We start from the raw sequence: 25,582 nt of genomic DNA on the forward strand, positions 1-25,582 counted from the left end.
TTTCTGCTGCTGTAGAGATCTTTCCCTAAGAAATGAGACACCACTTCATGCCAGTTGGCATGGCTGATGTGCAGACATAGGCCTACCTCACGCGTAGTAGCGACGCAAGATACCGGTAGTCATTCAGGTTTGAAAATGCCGGCTCCAGCGCTTGTGTTGTGGCGTGTGCTATGTTTATTCTTCTCCGTCTGATGAATCAACGGAGAAAAAATGCTGAAAACAAGAAAGTCCATGACCAAACGTTGATATGTGACAAGGTCGGAGAAAATCTTGTTAATGGCGGGGAGAGAGTAAATACAAAATACAACCTTTAAAAGTTGTGTGTCTGTCCCCTGAGCCAAAATAAAAAACATCAGTCCCTCCTCAGTGCTTAGAAAATTACTTGATATGCCCACCCCTCCTCTCATAAATAACGAACAGTCCCTCACTAAAATGAGGTCCCAGTAATATCTACCACATTAAAACTCAGTATTTTCCAAAGCTCCCAGTAAGGTACATACTTCCTGAAGTGTTTCCCAGTATGTTTCCAGTTACAAGCTGAGGTGAGGAGTATTTTCTCCTCCTCACATCAGCTGCAGCTCTCTGAGGGAAAACGATGCACAAGAGAGATTATTTATTTATTTATCATATCATATATGCACATATATTATATTATATTATTTATAATATTTATTTATATATGTTTATATCGGGAGGCAGAGACGAGGAGGGAGCGCACGCGAGGACAAAAGCGCGTGTTGTGATTGGCTGTCAGGAAACTGGTACCCAGCTCCACCGGACGCATTCATCTCGAATGTAACCGGAAGTGCTACCTTCGAAATAAAAGCATATTTCAGCTTGCAGTTGCTCAAATTGATAAGAAAATTAATTTTAAAATGGAAATAATTGTTGCACGGGTATTTATAACATTAAAATGTATTTTTAAATTTGAAATATTGGCCAAAAAAACTCACGAGTCGAGCTTAATGGGTAATTTTGGCAGCGGGCGGGAAGTGTGTGTTGTATTTCAGCTAGCTTTACTTTGGTCCAGGGGAAGAGGAAAGGATGTGACTACAGCCTCTCTGTCGCGTGCCTCATCGGCCCTTTAATCGGTCCGCCGTTTGTTTGTGTCCCTCCTGCCTTTTACCGTCGAAATGGAGCTCGGTGGAAATTAGCAGGCGTGTACCCCTTCGAGTCCTCACCCTTCCCGTTGGAGAATGATCCACCGGCAGGTTATTTTATCCCAGGTAGGTCGTCTCCATTGTTGCTGTGTAACGTTGAGGTGCTGTATGCTGTCATATCGGTCTCCAGCAGCGGCCCATCGCTCCGTAACCCGCATATGTGTCATTCTGCCCCGTGTGGAGGAAACGTTACGCTGAATCCCGGTCAAAACACCGAGTGGCTGCTTGAGGTTCATTCGTAATGACACGTAACAGGAGGTGGCTTAGAAACACATGGTTGTTTGGGTTTATTTCTTTAATATGCACCACATAGAAACACAACTGTTTTTAAGAGGTGGTTCGCCTCACAGCCAAACATCGTTCACTCGTTGCTTAATTTTCTGCCGCTGCTACCCGTCCACATCATTCCTAAAAGTTGGCATTACGTTAAATAAAAAGGCAGAAGCGAGTTTTTGTGAGCCACTGCACGTATGCCGAATTAAAGGCTGGATAAGAGTCTGCAAAAGTCTCGAGTCATCTTTAATATAGGGGTACTATGTGCCAGTTGAGGCACCTAACATTAAAGTAATTAATTTTCTGAATGGTGTTTGGCGCGATGTGTCAGCGCTGGAGATGTCAGGGCCAGCTTCGCCCTACTTGCTCTTGATTTGGGATGTGCTGCCTGTCCTGATGTAAGGAGAGGCTTCACCCTCCCTCTTTGTGTGGGGATTCCCATCCTCACAATCCTCTTATATACAGGAGCAACACAGAGGGGTGCATTTTGCTTTTGTTTTCCTCTGTTCTCTGCTGTCATGCAGTCAGTCGCCTATAAATGAAAAACATGATGGAAGTTTGATATGAGCAGAGCTGCTAAGATGATAGGGATGGGAATTACCAGAGGATCCATGATACCATATCTCAATATTACTGTGGTTTTAAATATGTTGTGACATGCTGGGTATTGCAATAAAACACACTTGCTGGCCACTTTATTAGGTACACCTTGCTAGTACGAGGTTGGACCTTCTTTTGCCTTCAGAGCTGCCATAATTCTTGCTGTCAAAGATTCAACAAGGTGCTGGAATCATTCCTCAGGCTGTGGTGTTTAAACCATGCTCAGCTGGTACTAAGAAAATCTCCCCCACACCATTACACCACCAGCAGCAGCAGCCTGAAGCGTTGATACAAGGCAGGATGGATCCAGCAGCTCGTCTTCACCATGTCTACATGACTAAATGCATTAAGCTGCTGCCACATGATTGACTGATTATCTATTTGTGTTAATGAGCAGTTGAACAGGTGTACCTAATAAAGTGGCCGGTGAGTGTATATTGTGATATACTGCAGAAACTTTTTGCTGCAAAATGTATCTAGTGGACCGAAAAAGTAATTGATTATGTTACTCAAGTAGGCTACATGAAGTTGAAATTGTATTTGTAATATTAATAATTTATATTCTTTAAAAAATCAATACTTGGCACTGTGTGATGATACACACAAATAGCGCAATACCATGCTGTACTGATTTTCCCCCCGACCTCTATAATAAATAAGATAAAATCATGTATTTTCCAAAGAGCAACATATCAGGTTTTACAGATGTGCCTGTGGGCTACATTTCATCAGTGATTACGGTTGTCAGGTTGTCAAGAAGGTGAGTAAATACTCATGTCCTTCAGTTGGTGAGCATCATATCACAAACCACTACCAGTGTAGCTCACACACAACTAATAATGTTTCAGCTGAGCAGTTTTTCCTTTGTATGTCATTTTAAGTCGTCAGATTGTTTCTTGTCTTGTAAAACTACAAAACATGAAGGTATATATCCTCAATTTCAGAAGCAACAAGGAGGATAAACTGGGTTTCTCCCTTGTGCCACACCATCTGTCGTCACCTGCTATTCATGTGAGCAAGTTGCCATTTTCCCATTGTAGCCACAAACCTTACCTGACCTTTGACACTGATTAGGTACATTATATGTGAACAAATTTTTCGCCTCATACAGACGTATATTTTCTGAATCTTTATGTCCTGAGCTCTGCAGATTAGATTTTCGTGCTGGTGCTGCCTTTTCTCCGTGCGTTGAGAAAATTAAAATGAGCAGCAATTTGACTTTGACCAAAAACTATTTTGCTCGAATGACTCAGCCTCTTGTGATGGGCTATTTCTGCCACACTGGCCCTGATCAGACAGATGTAAGCTGCACTGACAACATTCCTTCCCTGTATTAATCACAGAGCTAAAAGCATAATAAGACAGAAGGGTGCAGTGAGAGACCCGCCAACCTCTGACATCCACCAACACAGACATTGTGCAATAACACCAGTCACTTTTGAAGGAAGCTTGGCAACTACAGTTAGTGATTTTCATTACTGATGTATCTGCAGATTATTTTTGAGTCTGTAAAGTGTCAAAAGGCATTTTAAAATAGCTTATTTTTTCTGACCAACAGTCCAAGACTCAAACATATTCAATCTACAATTATGTTAACAGAGAAACCAGCAAATTCTTAGTTTATAGAGGCTGAAGTTGTCGGCATCTGCTCAAAAAATGACAAATAGTTGCTAATATTGTTGTCATCTAGATCAGTAGTTCCCAACCTTTGTCCTTAAAAAACCTGACGAAGTGACATATTTTATGGATTTTTCATATTATCTTCAGTGCAACGACTAATAAACTATACAGTTAACCCAAACAGTGAACACAATAAAAGCAGGAACAAGTGATTTGGATGAATTTTGGGCAACAATTTCCTGTGAATGTTACATCAGAGATTCTCCTCCCTGACACTTGGCCACTGTTCGATAAGCTTTTTCATTGTTTTAACTGTGTACTTTTCTAATGCAAGACGAGGCTGTTTAGCATAAAGTGAAAGCGCCACGATTAAAACACCTGCTGCCACATTTTGATTTTTATCTAATTCTTCGGGAAACACTGGCTCTATTAATGTAGCAGGTCTTCATTGTGCCATTATCCTTTGAGATTTCTTTCAAAGTTAATATTTTAAATGATAATCTAAACTTTAAAAATACAACTTTCATTTAGTTTTATTCACAGAAAAAAAAGTTTTCTTACACCCCTTAAATTCAAGGCCTCCCACCCCCTTGTGAAGCTTTGGGGGCCGTACACAACCTGCTTCTTTATCTGCCTGGAAAAAGCTACTGGGTGCTACTCATGGCAGCAGGTTGCATCTGAGGTTGCTAAGCAACCTTAACAAGCACTGTATCATAGCCGTGTACCTGAAATCCTGAGTGCAGAGCTGATCTTCTTCCAGGCGCTGTTTGTGTGTCGGCTGATTGTCCTTGAGACAGATGTAAAGCTCTGGCAGCTCTGCACGAACATGATCAGCTTTCCATATTTATCACAGTTTGATATTTGCGGATGAAGGGAAAGATATCTGCCGGCTGTGATTGGTTGATCCTCATCTAATGACATGCAGTGCGTGCTGGTGTGTTCCAAAACTTGAACTAAATTCTGAAAAAAATAGGCACTCAGGAAGACATGCGTGTGGCAACAACATTGCTCTGGTGTTTGAGTGCACCTACCATGTGTCTACATTAGTAAGCAAAGAATTTGAGGGCACAAAAAAACATGGCCCCTTAGTAGTGATGGCCAAATGAAGCCTCATGAAGCATTTTCGTTATTTTCTGAGCCCACTAGATGCCGCTCATGGTTTAAAGAGAGAGGCTCAATGAATGGCAATTCAGTGTGCTTTCAACCTTTTGTTGAACAAAAAGCGCCATCTAGTGGGCTCATAGAATAAAGAAAATGCTTCATGAGGCTTCATTTGGCCTTCACTACCCCTTAGCGACCCCTAATGGGGAGTGCTGCAAAAGTACTAATTTTCAATATCTTGCTAATTTAGATTACTGTGTACTTTCTCCAAGCAAATGAGCGCTTTAACAATTGACAGAGGAACAGTCAATGACAGAATACTCACAGTTTAACCACATGTTTGTGCAAGAAGATTCAAAAAAGGCTCTGCTGGAGCATCAGCGTTATAAGACGGCAGGTGACTTTGTAGTTTGCTGTTCCAGAGTGCTCCAGAGTGAGAGTTTCCCCTGAGTAAGTAAGTGGTCATCAGCTCAGTGAGTGTTGTATGATTGGGTTTTCACCAGGGTTAGAAACTGGTCTGAATTCAGCCATTTTTTTTGCTTCTTTTTGGCAGTGAGAGGTCAGAAGCCCTGCAGGTACTGACTGCACTTTGGGTGAACATCAAAGCTCCAACACACAAAATCAAGTTAAGCAGCAGCCTTTACCGCCCTGTGCTGTTTCCCCTTTTTACATCAGGCCAGAGGAAACCATGTCGTATATCACAGTGTAAGGACTCACACTGTTTCCTGGACAAGACAGCAGTTTGGTTTTCACTGTTCTTAGACATTGTATTTACCAAACAATTTATGGAGAACGTCATGATGAAACAAACTTAATATATTGTGTCTGTAATTCCTCCAAACCTGGTCTGTTCCTGGTGAGACAACAGAACAAGAGTCCTGTTCCAGAAAAGGCACACATACACACAGTACTCGGATTAGCTTCTGACTGCATTCAGTGCCAAATATAGAATTTGTATTGATTTACAGCACAGTGTGTTGCTCTGTGCACAGATATAGAGTGGACGCTCTGAAGCATAGTGGGGGGATGAGTGTGCGGCGATTGATAAAGTATTAGTAAACGTTTGATGTTAGAATTGTTCAACTGGTCTTAACTAGTCTTTGTGAAAGTTACGCCTCCTATACATAGTTTGGTGCAGCTACACTGTGTGACATGGAGCTAATAAACTTGTGTCTTTGTGTGCGTTTGCTAGCTGTTATGCTAGCTGCAACTTCTCCGCTACTTCCTTCCATGCTTCGTCCGTCTTTACGCGATCATGGTCAGAGCTTGAGGACACATCATACAGACAAGGCTTCTGCTGCCACAACTCCACAAGTTGTCGGTGAAGATTCTCAGTCATCCAGGTCATGGTAATCGTAAGTGCTCATATCGTACTCCTGGTCCCACCTGACCCTAATGACTCACATGGTGGCCAGGTGGGTCAACGACTCACATTGTGACCTCAACGACTCTGAAACTAAGAGCTTACGTGACCCCTACGACTCTGGAAGGGTTCCCACCCACACAGGGTTTATAGCCTGCAACTTCGCACCAGTCATTTAGAACTGAAGAAGCTTCTTGGATGAGAGGCGAAACATCTTCAAGAAACGCAAGCAAGTCCAGTTGCCTACGATATTAGCACTTACGACAACTCCACAAGGTTTTCCTCTTTGCTGGAGTTCCACACATATCTTCTAGCGTGTTTTGCCTCCATTGCGAGCTGCTATCTGTCTGTTTGTTTGGGTTTAGCGCCAGTGCGTCATTTCATGCTGCATTTCTGTTGGTTGGCAGACGTAGGTTATAGCAGCAGTCACACAGTGAGAAGGTCATCCCGAATTTATGACTCTGTCAGAATTTTTTCCCAGGCTGTCTTTGATCACATGACCATGACAACAGCCATCCTTGAACCTCTCTCACTGGGAAACGTAGGACCACTGTTTTAGAGCTATGACCAAAGTCCATAGCCAAGAACAGCAGGATCATTCAGTGTCAGCAGGAAATACCCATGAGTATCTATATCTCTGCGTAGTTGTCCTGTGGTATCCACACTTCCATCAGTGATAACATCTGCTGAGACTATTTTATTTTATTTGTCAGAGGCAGAGCCAAACAAGTTTTATAGCTGTGGTCAGGCTGAGACCACAGGTAGCACAGAAACTGGTGGCTTGTTGAGTTTTATAGGATGGTAAAGTCGGCGAAGGTTTGTGTTTGCTCGTGGCCAAAATTTGGGTAATTTTGGTGATACTGTAACCCACTAAAAGACCTTACTAACTGTCGAGGGAACAATTAATAGTGATTACTTTCCCTGTTTTCATTAAACGAGCCAAGAATTTGAAGTAGAAAAGCAACACGTTAGAATACACTCAGTAATGTGCAAGTGCAAAAGCTTTGTGCCGTTCTGCCCTTGGTTTATGTTGTTGTTTTTGCTCCACTAGTATCAGTCCCCAAGGATCAGTCCAAAGAGAGATACCTGGACAAATGGAGGCATTGTTGCTATGAAAGCTGCTTATGGACCCAATTGTTGAATCCCAGTGGGTTTGGCGACCCCTGACCTTTCTTTGAGTTGCTGAATTCATATGGGGAACTCCGCACGTCCCAGACAACAAGAAGAAATCTCTCCACAGGATTCCCAAACTGTCAGTGCATCATCACAGGGATTGCCCTGTGTTTAAAGGGGATGAAAGTTGCACGTGTGGTTTCCCTCAAACACGTCCATCTCTAATGTATAATAATGTATTCTGTCCGATCACTTCCTGTATCCAGGTGTGCCACAGGTGTGACAGGTGAGCCTGGCCACAGAAATACCAAAATTGCCAGCAAACAACAAACCTGTTGTGTTTTAACGAGTCATTACTGCGCCTTCCAGCAGCATTTTAGCCACCAGAGTGGTTGTTTTTTAGTGACCTATCACTGTGTTTCCACCGAGGATAGCGCCCCAAAAAGTGGTTGTGTTTTACAGAGACATCGCTATGCAGGAGACCACAGTTTGGCACCAACAAACAACAAAGCGGTGATTTTAGCAGCAAATGTGGCACCAAAAACAGGTCTTTTTTAGTGAGACATTGCAGCATTTCTAGCTGTGATTTTGGCACCAAATTTCTTTTTTTTTTTGCGAAACATTTCCAGAGGCGACAGAACCAGGCATTTTAAGCCAAAACAAAATCTTTTCCTATCCCTAACCAAGTGGTTTTTGTGCCTAAACATAACTTATGAAACATAAAGAGTTCACAAAGCTGCTATACTGAAAAGGCCCAAAAGGTTTTCTTCTCCTGTGATTGATCCGGTGCCTCTAATGAAATCTTCAGGGTCTGTTTGTGTTTCTGAATCAACAATGACGAATCCAAATCATTTCTAATGGCCAAGGGCTTGACCGCAAAAATCCGATTTTTAGAAAACATTTGATTCCGTTTTTACTGTGTCAGTCTTATATGTGTAGCTGTGACAGAGAGAGTTATTTGTTGTCTTATTTTAGTGGTGACATCACTGTGTCCTGTAGTGTTAAACAGCTAGTCAAAGTGCTCAATGCAAAGTGCTGCACAAAGAAGACAAAGATCGATTGATTTTATGGGTTTTTTTTAAAAAAAAAAAGGTGGTAAAAAGAGCAGAAACATACAATACCAGCATTTTGATGATTTGGTTGAGCCCCTGACGCACTGGGCAGGTCACATCTGACTGGGATCAGTGCCACACCACAGGGCGAACAATAAAAAGAGACCTTAGTGTGCATGATGATAGTACCCAGCAAGCATTTTTTGGTTTAAAAAACATCTAATAGCCGTCTACATGAAGACCTGACGTCTAGGCTAAATCACGGCTGAATTTGGGCTGTCAGTGAAAATTTGGTAGACGTCTAACCATAGCCAAAGTGTAGACGTCATTAATTATACAGCTATGTAAAGACCATGTCCAAAAAATGAAGATAAACATATTTTAATTACTGTTGACTCTCCATACGTGAGTGAATATCATACCACATGCCATCTGCAATGGCGAAAATTACATTTAATCAATTTCAAAAATAAATTGGCTAGATTTGGGTTACATGTAGCTAGACTAAATCGGAGCTAAATATAGCCAATACGTTTAAATCACGACTATTGCTTGCTGGGTAGCTTTACTCAGGGTTATTCACTTTCAGTAAGAGAATTCAGCCAACATCAAGTATCTGTGTTTGTATGCTCAATGTGGATATCGGAACTCTGTGAAGCAAAAAGTTCCTGATTACAGCTTGAATATTGGTGTGGATGGTATTTAGAAATCAGAAAGTGACCTGGTCTCATTTATTGAAATCTGGTGCTTGGTCACAGACTTACGGCATCAGACACTGACAAAAAAAGACGTCCTTTCATGTTGGCATGATACGCAGCTGGTCACCGCTATTGTTTAATGATGCCTGGCAGCCTCTGGGAGAAACACTGCGGTATAACAACCAAAGTTTAGGTGGCGGAAGTCCCAGTAGGGCGGGCAGCAAGGGTGGTGAATGGGTCCAGCAACTACCGACTTTAACCAAGGAGGCCGGTGATTGCTTCCCGTAAAATTATAAAGGCAAACACTGTTCTTTTTTCCTAAACCCAACCACGTGTATTTGTCGTTGAAGGAGAAAAATGTTCATTTGTGATGTTATACCGACGTAGTGCTTTTATTTTGAAAGAGACTGTGTGCAAACTGTGCATTTCCTGTGAAAACAGAAGTGTATTTTGAAAACAGACAATGCATGTAACAGGCTGAAGTTGACACGGCGTCCCAGAATGTCATCAACCAATGCCGCCAGGGTACCTTGGACGTCATATCTTCACATGGAAAGTGCATGACCAAACGTCTATGATGTCAAATAAGGACAGGAACATTATTTCCACTACACACCAAGGAGTGGAATAAATGGGGCACAATAGCAGTGAGGAGGTATGCTTAACTTTCTTCTCTTAACCCTGTTCTGTCATGCTTGGTCACAGCTGACTGACAAAGGTCATACTAGATCAGACACTTGTAAATTGTGAGGTTTGTCTTCCTGAGGGGGCTCAGTAGAGATGAATGAGGGCACAGAGGGAGAGAAGTGAGGCAAAGATACAACGCGAGATGAAAGGAAAAGGTGCAAAAGGGTCTAAAAACAAAAGAAAGGTAGTTATTGTAGTCTGGCCCTGTGATATGGAGCCTTATTACAGTCAGATCTGAACACTCTGTGGATGTCATTACCTCAAATGGTCCTCACTAATATCAGCGAAGAAAACTGGCTCCCTATACCTGCAGAACTTACCTGAGAATCATCAGGTTTTAAAGATTGCTTCAGTATCAAAGCAATTCAGAGATAGTCATCTGGACGTCTATGGATATTGCACAAAAAAGAACTGATAATAGCTAATTCAGCGTGCTTTTAATGGTGCCAGTTTGCCAAAATGTAAATTAATATACAGTAGTTTTATGTTGTGTTGTGTAAGTTTATATCAGCATTGTTTGACAGTCATTTTTAATCTATTTCACAGTGGGCCTGGAACAAGCTTATCTCAGTCTTTGAATTAAATCTGAAGTTACACTAACAGAAGAAACGTTCATTGAGCCTTTTCTTCAGGTCTCTGGAACATTTAACTGTTCCAGCTCATGCTCCACATGTTTCTGTGACAGTGATGTGTGGTTAAAACCAAACAAACTGGGGAATGCACTACATGTTGGACCCAAAATGATGACAGCAAAGCACAAGAGGCTGTGGTTTTAAGGTAGAGGTAGAGCGGGCCGTCCACCAATCGGAAGATTAGCAGTTTGATCCTCAGGTCCACATGTCGAGGTATTCTTGGGCAAGATACTGAACCCCAGATTGTTCCTGGTGGCTGTTCCATGGGTGAATGTGACATGTAGTGTAAAAGTGAGTGTTTGAAAGGCTCAAAAAGCGCCACACAAGTGCAGTCTATTCACCATTTACCATATATTATATGGGGGTTTAGTGTTTCTTGGCTGAGCGCAGTGACTTCCTGTAGTCTTTTCATCCCAGTGAGTTTCCAGGCAACCAGCTGAGACCCCACAAGGAATTCCAAGATATTCAGTGTTACACGTTGGTAGTGTTCTCCGATACAGTCATGGACATTAGTATGATGCCCTCACCAGTCACAGTAGTCACGCTACCAAAGTCTGATCCAGTTATCTCAGCAGTATCAGCTCCAGTTAAGGACCTTAGTTAGAGTACATCATTCTGTGGTGATTGCACTATGTTTTTCTTTCAGGACCTTTTTCATGAAACACATCAGCACATTAAGTGCATATCAGCTTTCACTTGAAGTGGAAAGTAGAGCAACCACAGAGTCAGGGGTTCATGTGGACGGCACGGATGAGATCATAGCTCTGGCTACCCATCCCTAGGTGAACAGCAAACTGAAGGAGGACTCAGGGAGATCATTACTGATCATTCAGTACAGGATCATTTCATTTCCAGCAGAGGCTTCCCAGTCTCTCCTGTTCTCCCTGCTCTACATGTATGCTGAATTAATAATCTTGTGGTCTTGAATGCAATTATACTGGTTAATTATGCAAGTGTCAGAGCAAGCAGGAAGGACAACTGGGGACATTTCCCCAGAGATTACTATGCATGTGTGTTAATGTAGTTAACTTGGGCACCAAGCTAATATGGTACTACATGACTAATGAGGACTGCAGGGATTTGAACATGATGTGAAACAGGAGTTTGTATAGCCTAGTTTTGTATGTGCCTGTGCCCTTACATGTTTGCATATGTGTGTGACAGTGCACACCGTTGTGTACATTTGAATTCCCACCTCATTTGTTACCTCGCTGTGAACCTCGGCGCTGGGGTGTGCGCCAGTTGAATTCGAGTTGCTACCAGGGATGTATAAAGAGAAGTGGTTACAGCGTTGGAGGCCCCTGTTCATTTCTAAGAAAGTTGCTTAGTTGAGCATAAAGCCAAAAAGCTAATCACCACGTTATGAAATAGCAAACTCTTGTGTTTTTTTTTCTTCTTTTAATTGCCTCTGTGTCTGTTAGAATTCTGTGTCTCCTCTCTAAATTCGGAGGTTTTTGGAGCTCCATGAACGCAGCACAGACGGAGCAGTTTGTGACTTGCAAGGTGGATAATTGATCTGTTGAGCCATTAAGCGTTGATCAGATCAGAGAGGAGCAGCTGCTGCAAATAAATGCAAACATTTAGACCTAGCAGACTGCTGCTCCGTCTCTGCCCTGAGTTAGTCTCTATATACAGANACATAATTAGCGTCACTGCAAACTCTGAATCCATCGCAATGGTTCAGCATATTTACTTATATATAAACGGAAGTCGGAAACGGAAATTCGCCTCTTCCGCCCAAATCAAACTGGAATGCCAAAAAATCGGGGGTCTGTCCCCAGAGGCTGTATTCGCCGTCTGCCGGAAGTCAGACGCCGAATACAGCCGATGGGTTCCGAGAATGGCCCTGAGTACACTCTGCACTTCGACATTGTCGTGGTATAAATAACCAAATATATATTCCATTAGTGCTCCTAATGAACAGTGCAGCTCCAAAAATAGAAAATCTGTTTGTGGCGGCAGATGATAACATAATTTGTGGGGAAACCCTGACTAGCTTGATGAACAGGCGAAGCTTAATGTGGCAGATTAAGTTTTCAAAAAGTATATATTCATTCTGTGGTACATGTACATTTTAGTAAGTAAGTAGGTGATGCAGAACAACCAATGCTCCACCCGGCTCGGTCTTGGCAAGGTGCTGGAAACACCAATAATTCCAAACTGGTAGAAAAAGATTTCCGCACACGTACATCCATGCAGAGTTTCACTTTGTTGTCGAGCTTTCGGTCTTTTTGACATTCATCAGAGTGGGTATGGGCCTAAAATGCTCCATAAACATGACATGACATGTGAAATACATCTTGATGCATGATTCATCTGGGCCCGCTAATACGCAGTGATGGCCAAATGAAGCCTCATGAAGCATTTTCTTTATTTTCTGAGCCCACTAGATGGCGCTTTTAGTTCAACAAAAGGTTAAAAGCACACTGAATTGCCATTCTTTGAGCCTCTCTCTTTAAACAATGAGTGCCATCTAGTGGGCTCAGAAAAAAAGAGAAAATACCTCATGAGGCTTCATTTGGCCATCACTAGTAATACCCACCCATGTGGGCAATTAGCATGGGGCCAATGGAACCTGTGAACAGTCCCATATAAGGCCAGTTTTTCATTCTATTTATTACCCACATGGGCCCCGCATACAAATGTGGGCTGGGTTCTTTGGACATGTATATAGCAAATTTTGAACGTGTTTCAACTTGATTTTTTTACCACAGTTTGCGACACATGGCCTCTTACCAGTTTACCGTTGTACACAAACCAACTAGCCAACAGTTTCCACCCTGTGTGTTTGAGATGAATGCCTAAAACAAAACCTCACACTTCTGGTCAGAAGGAGAAACGCAGCTATTTTTAAATATTATTAAAAGACAGGTTTTTGAGTTTGCGTAAATATCGCAACAGCCATCTTTTCAAGAAGGTGGTTGAAGGCAGGGAGGTTGTGTTCACACGCTTCAAGAAGCTCACCACCGCTGGAAAACTTTCCTATTCCTTTTTTGACACAGAGAACTGAAGTGACACAAGCTTTTCCATATTTTGACATGATAAACAACATGTTAGGGCATCAACCTGTCAACACAGCCAAGAGTGGCGTCGACATGCAAACAGGAGTATTACCGAAATATTCATTTTCATTAGCCATGTAAACGGCGAATACAAATATTGACTTTTTTTTGGAATAAGGGCAAAAACTGGAATATCTTGTGAATGTTAAGGTAGTCAGTGAATTACAGCCCATTAACAGTCATATTGCATGATAGCCATCCTACCAGAGGTGAGCCATGTCGTGACCAGATCACATTTAAAAGACCATAATCCTGTTAATACTTCCTTCCTTTGCAGGCTTGCCTCTCCGCTGCAGCAATGTGAACCATGTGATATGTTTCAGTTAAACATCATGAGACGCTCTGATGTTGTGTCTGTTCATTCCTGTATATCTCTGTTGTCCATGTCTCTGTGGGGAGGTCACAGTGTCTTTGTCTCTCTGTTTGCTCCTGTTTGTCCATCTGTGCTTCTGCATCTTTTCAATTATTCATATTTTTATCTGACAAAGATGAAGTATGAAAGTCTGATTATGCTGTTTTCCCCCCCTGCACACGAACGCCATACTTTGACTCCCACCTGCTACATTCACTGCCTCTGCTTTTTGTTTCTGTGGTTTGTAACACGCCGCCCTTCTCCTCCCACTTCCCTCAGGTTTTGGTCTGCTTTGGGTTGACTGGTCATTATGCTGATGCAGCTCTGTAGTATCAAGGTCAGTGCCCCCCCACCTGCCACCACCATCACCCACCACCTTCTCCATTTGCCTGCTTACCACCACCCAGTGTGTCTTTAGGATTATGGGATTTTAAAGGCTGGTGCCTGCACCTATATATATTCATGTTCAGTGTACTTTAATACATTTTGTTCTGACATTCACTGTTTTAAATGTGATCGTTTCCAGGCTAAATATAAATGTGAAAATCAATTTAAAAAAACAAGATACAGATATAACCCTCAGCTAATCAGTAACAATTCTGGCTTTTCACTAATATTCATGTAACATGGTGTCACAAGCCAGCACATGAAATTTGTACAGTGCGTGCAGATAACCTTTCTTCATCACCCGCTGCACGAACAAAGTGCCTCAACATTTAGACCAATGCGTCAAGGCTGGCTGAGTCGTGCCCTGAAGCTCCTTTCCAACTAGAGCATCCTCTGATCTGATCTGAGATCCCAGGATGGAAAACTCTCCCTCACATTTGGATGTGCTGGTAATGATGCTGCATCTTGCAGTGATCACAGCGTCCATGCTGAGCAGACACTAAATTCTGAGTGGGTCATGCCACTCTGTTAAACATGTTCACAGGTGCTGAAAGTTTCACATTCACTGGTTCTTACTTTGATTAACTGAATGCTGGTCGCTGCAGTATTTATCAAATAGGTTCACCAGTAGGATTGGGTCGTTTCTCTGATGAAACCAGTATCCAGTCCGGATAATGTATTTTTTATGAATATGAGTGTCATCTAAACCAAAAAGCCGCTCGTGATGAAAAATAATCTGAAGCCCAAGTCTAAAGTGTTCACACATGTTTGTGTTTGAATGCCCGAATATTTTGTGTTGACTCACTTCATACAAACGAATAATTCGCACCATACACACGTAAAATTGCTGAATTGATGAATGAACTTCCTCTGGTACGTCCTTGGCGTCAGATGTCGCCAGAGGATCCCTGTGCTGATTGACAATCACGGAGCGAACTGGTCACTGAAGTTAGGATTTTTCCAACTCTCACAAATAAGCACATGACGGGTAATTTTGGTGCTCTCATAATTCACGCCACCCAATTTGTGTATTTTGCGTTGTCTCCATGGCGCTGCCCAGTGGGAATTTGTGGCTAATTGCATCTTTACGTTGACTTTACATGTAATTCACTTGTGCGAATTGTTTTATTCGTGCCCGGTGTGAACACGATATAAGATTGTACTGTGAATACTTTGTAACATCTAATGAAAACCAATTAGAAAAACGTCAGTGGACAAGATTTTATTCAACATCAGAGTGATTTCTGAGGCTGTAGTTTGTGGTGTTGTCAGGCTGGACAGTTGTTCACCCACACTAAGTGAATTAAAACAACAGAAACGCCTTGTTTTTTAGTTGTTTTATAAAGTGTTAATGTAAATGTTCCACCCCTCTACTCAGTTTGCAGTTTATGTTTATGGAGTAGACAGTTTCAGTCTGGTGTGGGAAAGACAAATTCCACTGGTAACAAAAACTGTGATTAATATACTAACAATCTTTACGATTAGAGCATTGAGCATGTGTATTAGGCTAATTTATGTGGTCTTTGCCGATGTCAGTATTTCTGAAGTGAACTAAGTGTGGACACAAATGTAGTCACCAACCACCCATGACCCAGGAACGACAGACTGTCCCACTTACAGATCTCACAGTGCGCTCAGGCTTAAAGTGTATTGTCAAGAATCAACCTTTGAGACGGGCCGTTGAAATGCCTTAAAGAGACACATTTTTGAAAATCAGTTCAGATTCTGACAGAGCTAGTGGATGGTTTTAGCAGACATACAATGATTACATGTGTCAGTGTTAGAGATGACCCGAACGACAGTGAAACATTCAGATGAACAAAGCAACTTTACCTCAATGAACCAATCGATCATTTGGATTTATGTCCCATCCCCTGCTACACATCTACCATCCATTCCACTTTAGCTACTCTACAAACAAGCATGGGCTCATATATGTATATAAAAAAAAATTAAGAGGTCAACATTTAAAACTTTCAGGGTTAAAAAAAATAGTGCTGTACTAAAGCTATGCTAACATTTGTTGAAATCCTCGTGGCCTCCCTTTATATGAACAATCCCCAGCAAGCATTTTTTGGTTTAAAAAACGTCTAATAGCCGTCTACTGACGTCTAGGCTAAATCACGGCTGAATTTGGGCTGTCAGTGAAAATTTGGTAGACGTCTAACCATAGCCAAAGTGTAGACGTCATTAATTATACAGCTATGTAGAGACCATGTCCAAAAAATGGAGATAAACATATTTTAATTACTGTTGACTCTCCATACGTGATTGAATATCATACCGCACGCCATCTGCAATGGCGAAAATTACATTTAATCAATTTCAAAATTAAATCGGCTAGATTTGGGTTACATGTAGCTAGACTAAATCGGAGCTAAATATAGCCAATACGTTTAAATCACGACTATTGCTTGCTGGGTCATGTCAGTGTCAGTGTCATCACCACCGCTTCTCTAAACGGCCCCAGTGACGGACTTCTGCCTGTTTAATTTGTGTGCATTGGTCCAAAACATGTGTTGATGCATGCAGACACGCATGTTTCACTTTTTTGTGCATTCAGTGTGATAGTCCGAATGATTACTCTGCCACTGTGTGTGAACATGTTTCAGCATGTTAACATGATGCAAGCTTAAAAAATGTTTTCAATACTGGATCAACTATCAAATATACAAGTCGGTCGTGACAGAGAGACCACAGTGATGGTACTTTGTCGTTCTTTGCAACCAGGATTGGAAGTTTACTCTTTTGTCCTCCTGCCACTCAATAGATAACCATTGTTTTTTTGCAGGTGAGTGAAATCTAGCAGCCACATGCATATTTTAACAGCGTTTGGCTGGTGGCTGGTGCTAATTCCCAACCCTGGTTGCAACATCTTTATTTAGTGTTGTTGTTACGCTTTTCAAAGCTCAAAATTACCCTCACAGCATCAAATATCAGCAGCCACTGTCATTGTGAAGGACTGTAAATGATACTGCAGTCTGATATCACAGGTTTCCATCAAAAACCAAAGAACACAGTGGCAGCACAGACTATGAACATCAAAGGAGAACATCATGTGGTCATATTTCCAGGGCAGCAACAGGAGAAAGTCTTTCAAATATCTGAAACATCAGCAGTAAATGTCAGAGACAAGAGGCAGATGTTCTAGGTCCAACAAAGGTATAGAGTAAAGAGAAATCACAGTCACAGTCAAACTTAACTGTGATGTGCTGGTCCTAGATTTAAATTTTACCATCTGTCATTTATGCTCCGCCCCCTCAAAAGTCAGTTTTCTGAAGATGCAAACACGCCTCAGCTCCAGTCTGAGTGCAGTGTGGTTTCCCCTTTTAAACTGGAAGCACTAATATTTTATGGTTCACCCCTCGGATACTGCCAAACAAAATGTGTCCCTATTATTGCTCACTCTATACATATGAATGGGAAACTGGTTATTTTTCCCACATGGTCTAATGCTGGCATCCACACTCTCCTGTGTTATAGATGATGGAGTCTTAAGATCATCAAAGGATCTTAGGTCCTGTTTATACGACAACGATTTCAACAGTAAACGGTAAACTTTAGTTGCGTTTAACTCAACAGGTTACCCTACTGTATGACATCATATCTTTGGAACTCTCTGTTGCCCAGTCAAATAGGGCCAAGAACATGGAAGCTCTGGCAGTGGAGAAAGTGAGGCAGAATTTACCCATATGAGGTTGGCATACATGTACTGAGCTTCATATGTTATGTGTAGGCACATATATACATATACAGTATTTGTCTACACGTGGTACAGTAACAGTTATTAGTGATAGTCCTATTACTATCATCGGTGGGGACGGAGCACCTGCCGCAGCAATGACGTACTTAACGTGAAGTGACATACTTAACATAAAGTTACTGTGGTTGGGTTTAAGAAAAGAAACATGTTGAGGACGTTACTTAAGATTACTCAAAGTTTGCTAAAAGTTCACTTGATTCCAAACATCAGGCTCCTGCGTTAAAAGTCCTGGAAAAAGTCCTGTGTTTTGTGACCATAACCTAAAGTGGAGATGGTGTCTGCCTCCTGGACCAAAACAGGAAGATGGTTCCACAGAAGAGGAGCCTGACAGCGGAAGACTCTTGCTCCTGTTCTGCTTTTTGAGACTATAGACACCTTTTACCAGTTATTTGGCTAAAAGCTTCTCGCTGTGTATTTCCTTGCAGAACTTGTACCAGAATCGGTTCCTGGGGCTGGCGGCCATGGCCTCCCCGACCCGCAGCAGCCAGACCCGCCAGCGCTGCAAGGATGCGGTTCGTCACAGCTACGGCCCGGACACCTACACCGTCAATGGTCTGAACCAGGAGGCCTTCATGCTGGGGCTGTCGCGCTCCACCAGCGACACCGATCTGGTCTCCCCGGACGCTCGCTCCACCCTCACCATCAGCTCCTCCCACTACACTATAGGTCAGTCTGAAGACCTGGTGATCACATGGGACATCAAGGAGGAGGTGGATGCTGGAGACTGGATTGGCATGTACCTTATTGGTAAGTGAGATAGGACATGATGACATTGATTGTTACAACATAAATAATAATCATTTCAGTATAGTTCATGACATCAGCCTCAAAAGTTACCATGTACAGTCGCTGATAAAACACTTACCTTGTGTCAGTGTTCAGTAGTGATGGCCACATGAAGCCTCGTGAAGCATTTTCTTTATTTTCTGAGCCCACTAGATGGCGCTTATGGTTTAAAGAGAGAGGCTCAAAGAATGGCAATTCAGTGTGCTTTCAACCTTTTCTTGAAAAAAAAGCGCCATCTAGTGGGCTCATAAAATAAAGAAATGCTTCATGAAGCTTCATTTGGCCATCACTAGTGTTCAGATGGTCAGTCAGTTTGACATCCTGGATATATCCTTCAAACTCAGACTGTAGTCTGTCTGCTTCTCTCTGGAATCACTGTTTCATTTTTTCCAGAAATATGATGACATTTCTTCAGGGATTGCAGTTAGCTGTTACTTAAACAGCTTGGTGAACCATCATAAAGGGGGCGGGGCTTAGTGAAGGGTCAATTCTGGAGAGTCAGAGTTACAGTCTGGCTTCAACATTTTGATCTCTTTCCAGATGAGGCTTTGTCTGAGAACTTTCTGGACTACAAGAACCGAGGCATCAATGGATCTCACAAGGGACAGATCGTTTGGAAAATTGACTCCAGCGCAAACTTCAGTGACTGTAAGTAGCAATTACTCTTATGTGGGTTTTTTTGTTGTTGTGTTTTTAGCACAAAAAAGAAATATTTCCCCAGGGAAATTAGATTCTCAATAAAATCAGCTCAATAAATAAGATGATAATCTGTCAGTGTTGTGTTTCGAACTTGTTGCCCTGCTTTTGAGTGGCCAAAGATAGCAATTAATGTTGGTTTAAAGGGGGCATGTTTATTTTCAGGGTCAAAATTGTGTTTCGGGTTTCTATTAGAGCATGTTTATATGCTTTTAAAAAAAAAAAGCAACTTTATTTTCCTCGTACTCTCTGTGCTTAACACTAGTGATGGCCTAATGAAGCCTCATGAAGCATTTTCTTTATTTTATCAGCCCACTAGATGGCACTTTTTGTTCAACAAAAGGTTGAAAGAACACTGGATTGCCATTCTTTGAGCCTCTCTCTTTAAACCTTTTGCGCCATCTAGTGGGCTCAGAAAATAAAGAAAATGCTTCATGAGCCTTCATTTGGCCATCACTACTTAACACCTGTGTTCACCCTCTGTCTGAGACGCTCTGTTTTAGCGCCTGTATCTTTAAGCCTCACTCCCATATAAGCCCAGTTTGCTCTGTTTTTGGTTCTTTGCATGTCGATGTTTCTGCACCATAATTGCAAAAAACAGGACTTTTTTACCATTAAAAAATCACCACTGTTAGCATGTAGCTACATGCAGCAGTGTATTTGCAACCGAGTGTGTATAACAGCACTTTATCCTGTTAACAATCACCAGTTAAAACTTCTAAACACAACCAGACATGTTTCGGCAGGAGTATGATCCGAAATCAGGGAGAAATTAACATCAACCAAAATACACGTTTTCCTGATGTTAGCATCTAGCTTCATGTAGCAGTTTATGTTTATATATGTTAACCTCATTATTTGAAACTTTGGTTACATATAATACAAACGTCTGACGTTGGAACATGATATATGTGACAGGAAATAAGGAGCAGCATAAGAGGTCTCCTTTAAGCGTTTGAATTTACTTACAAATGTCACATAGCTACTATCACATGGGACAAAAGCGGTCTCTGTCCGGTTGTTAGTTAAAACTGCACCAAACAGGTGTGAAAGCACCCAAAGCTGCAGGCAGTATGTGGTCAGATATAAGTGGTCATCAGAATGCAGTCACTGCTTGTCTCCAGTTTTAGTGCCAGGTTGTCTCCATAGTGGTGTTTTTATTTTCTGTCTCAAATAACACAGTGGATTGATCCTATAAGCGCAGACAGTGCCGCAGCAGCATGTGAAGTCTCAGCCTGTGGAAAACTAACAGGGCTGCTTACAGAGGCACATCATTATAGAGAGGGAGAGGGTGGGGGCGGGGAGACGGTGACAAATGGTGCACCATCGCTGCGTTTAGGGACATGGGGAATTGTGTGTATGAGTGAGAGAGACTTAGCGGATGCACACAGGAAACAGAATGCATTTATCAGTGTAAAGCCGTACAGGTGTTTCCATTTAGCAGCGCCAGCCTCGATATCGCAGGTGGAGGTGGCTTTATGGGGCTGAAACTGTTGCAAGTGTAAATTATTTTCTCAAACAAGTATTCCTGTAAGCATGGAAAAGCTCCTGAAACAGCATTATAACTACATGGTATTTAAACCCATACAATTTATGCAACTGCTTTAACTGTTAACAACTAGACAGAATTGTATGATAAAAAGTTTGCGTCTCTAACTGGTTTTCATGCTTTTTAAATACATAAATAAATAAAATTAAATTAAAAAATAAACAGGAGTCAAAGGGATTGCTGAACCATACCTCCCTACCTTTGACTCAGAATGATCTCACTAATCTGATCTCACTCTTCCCGCACAGATTATGAATATCAGTTTCATCCTGTTGAGTCACACTGTAGTATCTAACATATAGTAATATCTATGTCATATCTTATATTAAACACAGCTCCTTTTCCCTTTGCTTCCTTTACGTATGTGCCAAAAATATGCAACCATTCCCAATGTTAAAGGCGACCTTTTGTACTTTTACATATTTTATGTCTTATATATAATGGTACAATAAAGGATGTTCATAATAAACATAGCCAAAGTTTAAATAATTAGGTAAACGTATTTAGAAGTAAAACCTCAGTCTACTGCAAATGTTAACATTATATAGCCCACACTGCTAAATGAAGCTACATGCTAACATGAGGGAAACATGTAAATCTGGTTGATGATGCTGTTCATTTCTCCCCAAATTTTAAATCATATGCTTAGTGGAGCATGTCCGGTTGTGTTTTATTTGTGATTTTTCATGCTGGGAAGTGCTGCAATGACAGTGCAGAGACTCTGAGATATGGAAGACCTGGGAACTCTGACTAATCAGAGCAGACTGCGCTTTTTTTGTGAGGGGAGCTTAAATACTAAAACAAAGTGTTTCCTGCAGAGGTTGAACACTAGTGTTCCAGCACAGACAGTATGAGGAACAAGTGTTTTGATGCGCCAGCGATAGCTATGGCTAGTGATGGCCAAATGAAGCCTCATGAAGCATTTTCTTTATTCTATGAGCCCACTAGATGGCGCTTTTTGTTCAACAAAAGGTTGAAAGCACACTGAATTGCCATTCTTTGAGCCTCTCTCTTTAAACCATGAGCGCCATCTAGTGGGCTCAGAAAATAAAGAAAATGCTTCATGAGGCTTCATTTGGCCATCACTAGCTGTGGCCTGAGGCTTTATGTTTTTGGGGTTATGTGTCTGTCCCATCCTTGTGAACGTGATGTCTCAAAAACACCTTGAGATAATTTCTTCAAATTTGGCACAAACATCCACTTGGACTGAAGGATGAACTGATTAGAATTTTGTGGTCGAAGGTCAAAGGTCAGTGTGAGGTTTTTGCCCATAACTCAAGAATCCATACGTTAATTTTGACAAACTTCACAAAAATGTCTAACAGGATAATATGATAAAGTGATGACATATTATATCTAAAAGGTCAAAGGTCAGCTTGACTGTAACATCATAATGTTCTGCATAAAACACTTTTGTGGCCATTACTCAGCGTCATATCTCAGGAACAGAAGGGGAGACATTTGGTCAGAACAAGCTGTGTCTGCTTGGTGTTTCGCCTCGCTATATTTGAATTTTATCAGCACTGTTTCTGTGATTTACTGTACGTAGCTAACTTCTTATAAAGTCTCGACATAAGCTGTGTGTGGAGCCCAGGAAAGTCCCCAACATCACAAAATTAGAAGAAAATGAGCAAATACAGGCAGAGGGCAGAGTCTCTGCAGATGAATACACTGACACGCACTTCTACTGGGTCATAGATAGTGATGGCCAAATGAAGCCTCATGAAGCATTTTCTTTATTTTCCTGAGCCCACTAGATGGCGCTTTTTGTTCAGCAAAAGGTTGAAAGCACACTGAATTGCCATTCTTTGAGCCTCTCTCTTTAAACCATGAGCGCCATCTAGTGGGCTCAGAAAATAAAGTAAATGCTTCATGAGGCTTCATTTGGCCATCACTAGTCATAGGTGATGATTGAGAGAGAATCCTTCAGTATACCTTTAAACTTTAACTACTTCCAGTTACAATTCAAAGTTGTGCAAATAGGAGTGAGTATATTTTTGCCTCCCCGTCTGTCAGACACTGATGACTCAAGTCGGACTGCAGGCATACATTCAGTCACTTGCATGCAGTGTTGCTGTGTGCTCCCCCTCTTCTTGTCAAACCATCTGAGTGTGTCTGGCCAAACAAGCAGAAAAACACGGAGCTTTACCATGACCTTAATCTCCTTGTGTCCCCCAAGCCTTTTTTTTGCTCCACTTCCCCTATTATCTGGAAGGCTATGGAGTCTCAGAAATGATAAATATCACCGATCAGAGATCATTTGAATAGATCACAAACAGGCAAATTTTTTTTATCCTTTATCTCTATCTTTATATGATATTATTTCAGTGTTGGTGAAAGGAAACTAATTCTTGTTTAATCTTCTCTCCGTCTTTGCCACCTCCCCTTCCCTCCCATCTGTGTGTCCTCAGCTGAGACGCAGGTCTGCTTCAGGTACTACCACGGTGTCACCGGAGCGCTGAGGGCAACCACACCCAGCATAACTATAAAGAAAGGCCCTGCACCTGTGAGTCTCTCCACACCTTTAAGCTTTTTTTGGACATGTGCAGCTTTCTGAGATTTGCGAAGCTTCATCGGTCACTGTTGAATGGCAGCCCAGCTTCTTTCTTTCTGTTCACGCCAGTCAGTCATGTCAGTCAGCCTTAGTGGGGAGGACGCGGCGTTGTGATTGTAGCTTCCGAGGCTATGAGCTACTCCTGAAGTAGCTACGCTGCAGCTACACCTCTGATTAAAGTACAACCCTGCGTGAGAAGCCACTGAGTGTATTGGAGTCAGAGACGCGTCAAAGAATTGACCGTTCATTTTGCAGGAAGAGGCTCTGCGCTTTGATCGAGCTTTCAAAGAATTTAAGCGGCGAGAAGGATTCTGCTGAGATAATCCCTGTAACACTTCGGATCAGATATACAGAAATGTACATGAACGAAGAGCTTAGCGAGAAAACAATACTACAGCTTCAGTGACATGAGGGGGAGGCTGGGCTGCTGGAGGGAGGTGCAGCAGCAGTCAGTGTATCAGTGCATTAAAGAATCACTGGAGTAATAACGAGCTGACAGATTTAATACACGTGTATGAACGAATAATTGGATGATACTGGTCAGCGCGGAGCTGTGCATATAGCTAATGATATTGTGACAGCTGATCTGCTGATGCTAGTGTGACTTCCTCTACCTGTACTAACATGTTCAGATGTGTGTGAGTGTATGTGTGTATGACTTTCCTACAGTGACAATACTTATATACTTCCTACACACACACACACACACACACACACACACACACACTCTCATACCCCAGATCCAGAGAAGCATCTGTGATATCAATGGCAGTCATTACAAACTCTCAGGTCAAAAAAAATCCTAATCTTGCATAAAAAAAACGTCCAGAGAACTTTAACGATTTTGCCCAGCAGCAAACTTTTCAGTGTCTCTGAACTCTGATCCCCAGCTAAGAGAGGTGAAAGATTAGTTTTATTTTGCAGAGTTGATAGGAGCAGTAGCCGAGTCAAGGAAAACAAAAATGCTGTCTTCTTCCTGTTGTGTTTGTGCAATGGTTGATGCACTTTATTTGTGTCATAAATGGAGTGGCAGACAGAATTGCATGGTGAAAGCACGGTTTATATGGAACCAGTCTAAACAACGATGGTGCCATTATTCTAAAGCCATTACACTGTGCAATCAGCAGTTACTTCATAGTGATAAGTTAAAGCCAAACAACTCGGCTATTTCCGCTTTAATCCAAGAGAGGTTTTTCAGTGTGAAGAGATAAATAGCTCTCTGAGTATGTCTGTCTGTGTGCGGTCTATACAAATCACCTTATCTTACTATATAATGACCAAAACTCTGTGTGTGTGTCTGTTCCACGTTTTTCTCCTCACTGACTTGGTCAATCCATGTGAAATTTGGCACAGTGGTAGAGGGTCATGGGAGGATGCCAATGAAGCAATATTACATCAATTGGCCAAAGCGGGGCGCTATAGCAACCCATTGAAATGTCAAACTTTGAATGTGCATATCTCATGCCCCGTATGTCGTAGAGACATGAAACTTTGCACAGAGATGCCTCTCCTCATGAGGAACACATTTGCCTCAAGAACCCATATCTTCCGCTTATATAGATTTTCTGCCATTTTGAATTTTTTGAAAAACACTTCAAATCGATCTCTTCGTAGGAAGTTTGAGCGATCTGCATGAAACTGGGTGAACATAATCTAGGGAGCAATATCTAAAGTTCCCTCTTGGCAAAAGTTGGAAAACTTACTAAAACTGAGCTTCTATAAGGCAATGAATATTGCGGAGGGCGTGGCTCATCACTAGGGTTGGTTCGGTATGAGGGAAAAAAAACGGTCCGGTTTTTGTGAAAAACCGCATCAAGTCGGTAATACCAGATTATCGCTACTTGGGGGCCCAGTTGACTCATTTAAAATAAAAAACGACCTTAGGACAACAGAGTGACAGTAACACGTTGTTTCTTTTATTCCTTACAAATAAATTTTGCAGCTTACTCAGTCAGTGCAAACAAGGGTTGCCTCCTTCGTCTTGCTCAAAGCCAGAGTGTTGCCATAGTGGTGCATTCTTTGATTTCTTCGAGACTAAATTGTCCGCCATTATCGACTCCCCAGGCTACAGTAGAGGCCTCGGCGCATGCGCACTCGCACCCCCTAGCTCAGTCCCCGCCCCACCCCCACCCCC

General features: G+C 41.9%; 1 protein-coding gene across 1 annotated transcript in view; it reads left to right on the forward strand.

The window, feature by feature from the left end:
• Window positions 1-1,023: 1,023 nt before the first annotated feature.
• The window catches only part of LOC126397360 (E3 ubiquitin-protein ligase HECW1), a 99,103-nt gene continuing 74,544 nt past the window's right edge, over window positions 1,024-25,582 (forward strand). Inside the window, exons 1-4 of the mRNA XM_050056066.1 lie at window positions 1,024-1,226; window positions 18,289-18,610; window positions 19,190-19,297; window positions 23,306-23,400. Of these exons, the coding sequence (XP_049912023.1) occupies window positions 1,197-1,226; window positions 18,289-18,610; window positions 19,190-19,297; window positions 23,306-23,400 (555 nt within the window). The 5' untranslated portion in view covers window positions 1,024-1,196. The remainder of the gene's footprint in view (window positions 1,227-18,288; window positions 18,611-19,189; window positions 19,298-23,305; window positions 23,401-25,582) is intronic.

The sequence above is a fragment of the Epinephelus moara genome, chromosome 11 (genome assembly GCF_006386435.1).
Source record: "Epinephelus moara isolate mb chromosome 11, YSFRI_EMoa_1.0, whole genome shotgun sequence".
NCBI classification, from domain to species: domain Eukaryota; kingdom Metazoa; phylum Chordata; class Actinopteri; order Perciformes; family Serranidae; genus Epinephelus; species Epinephelus moara.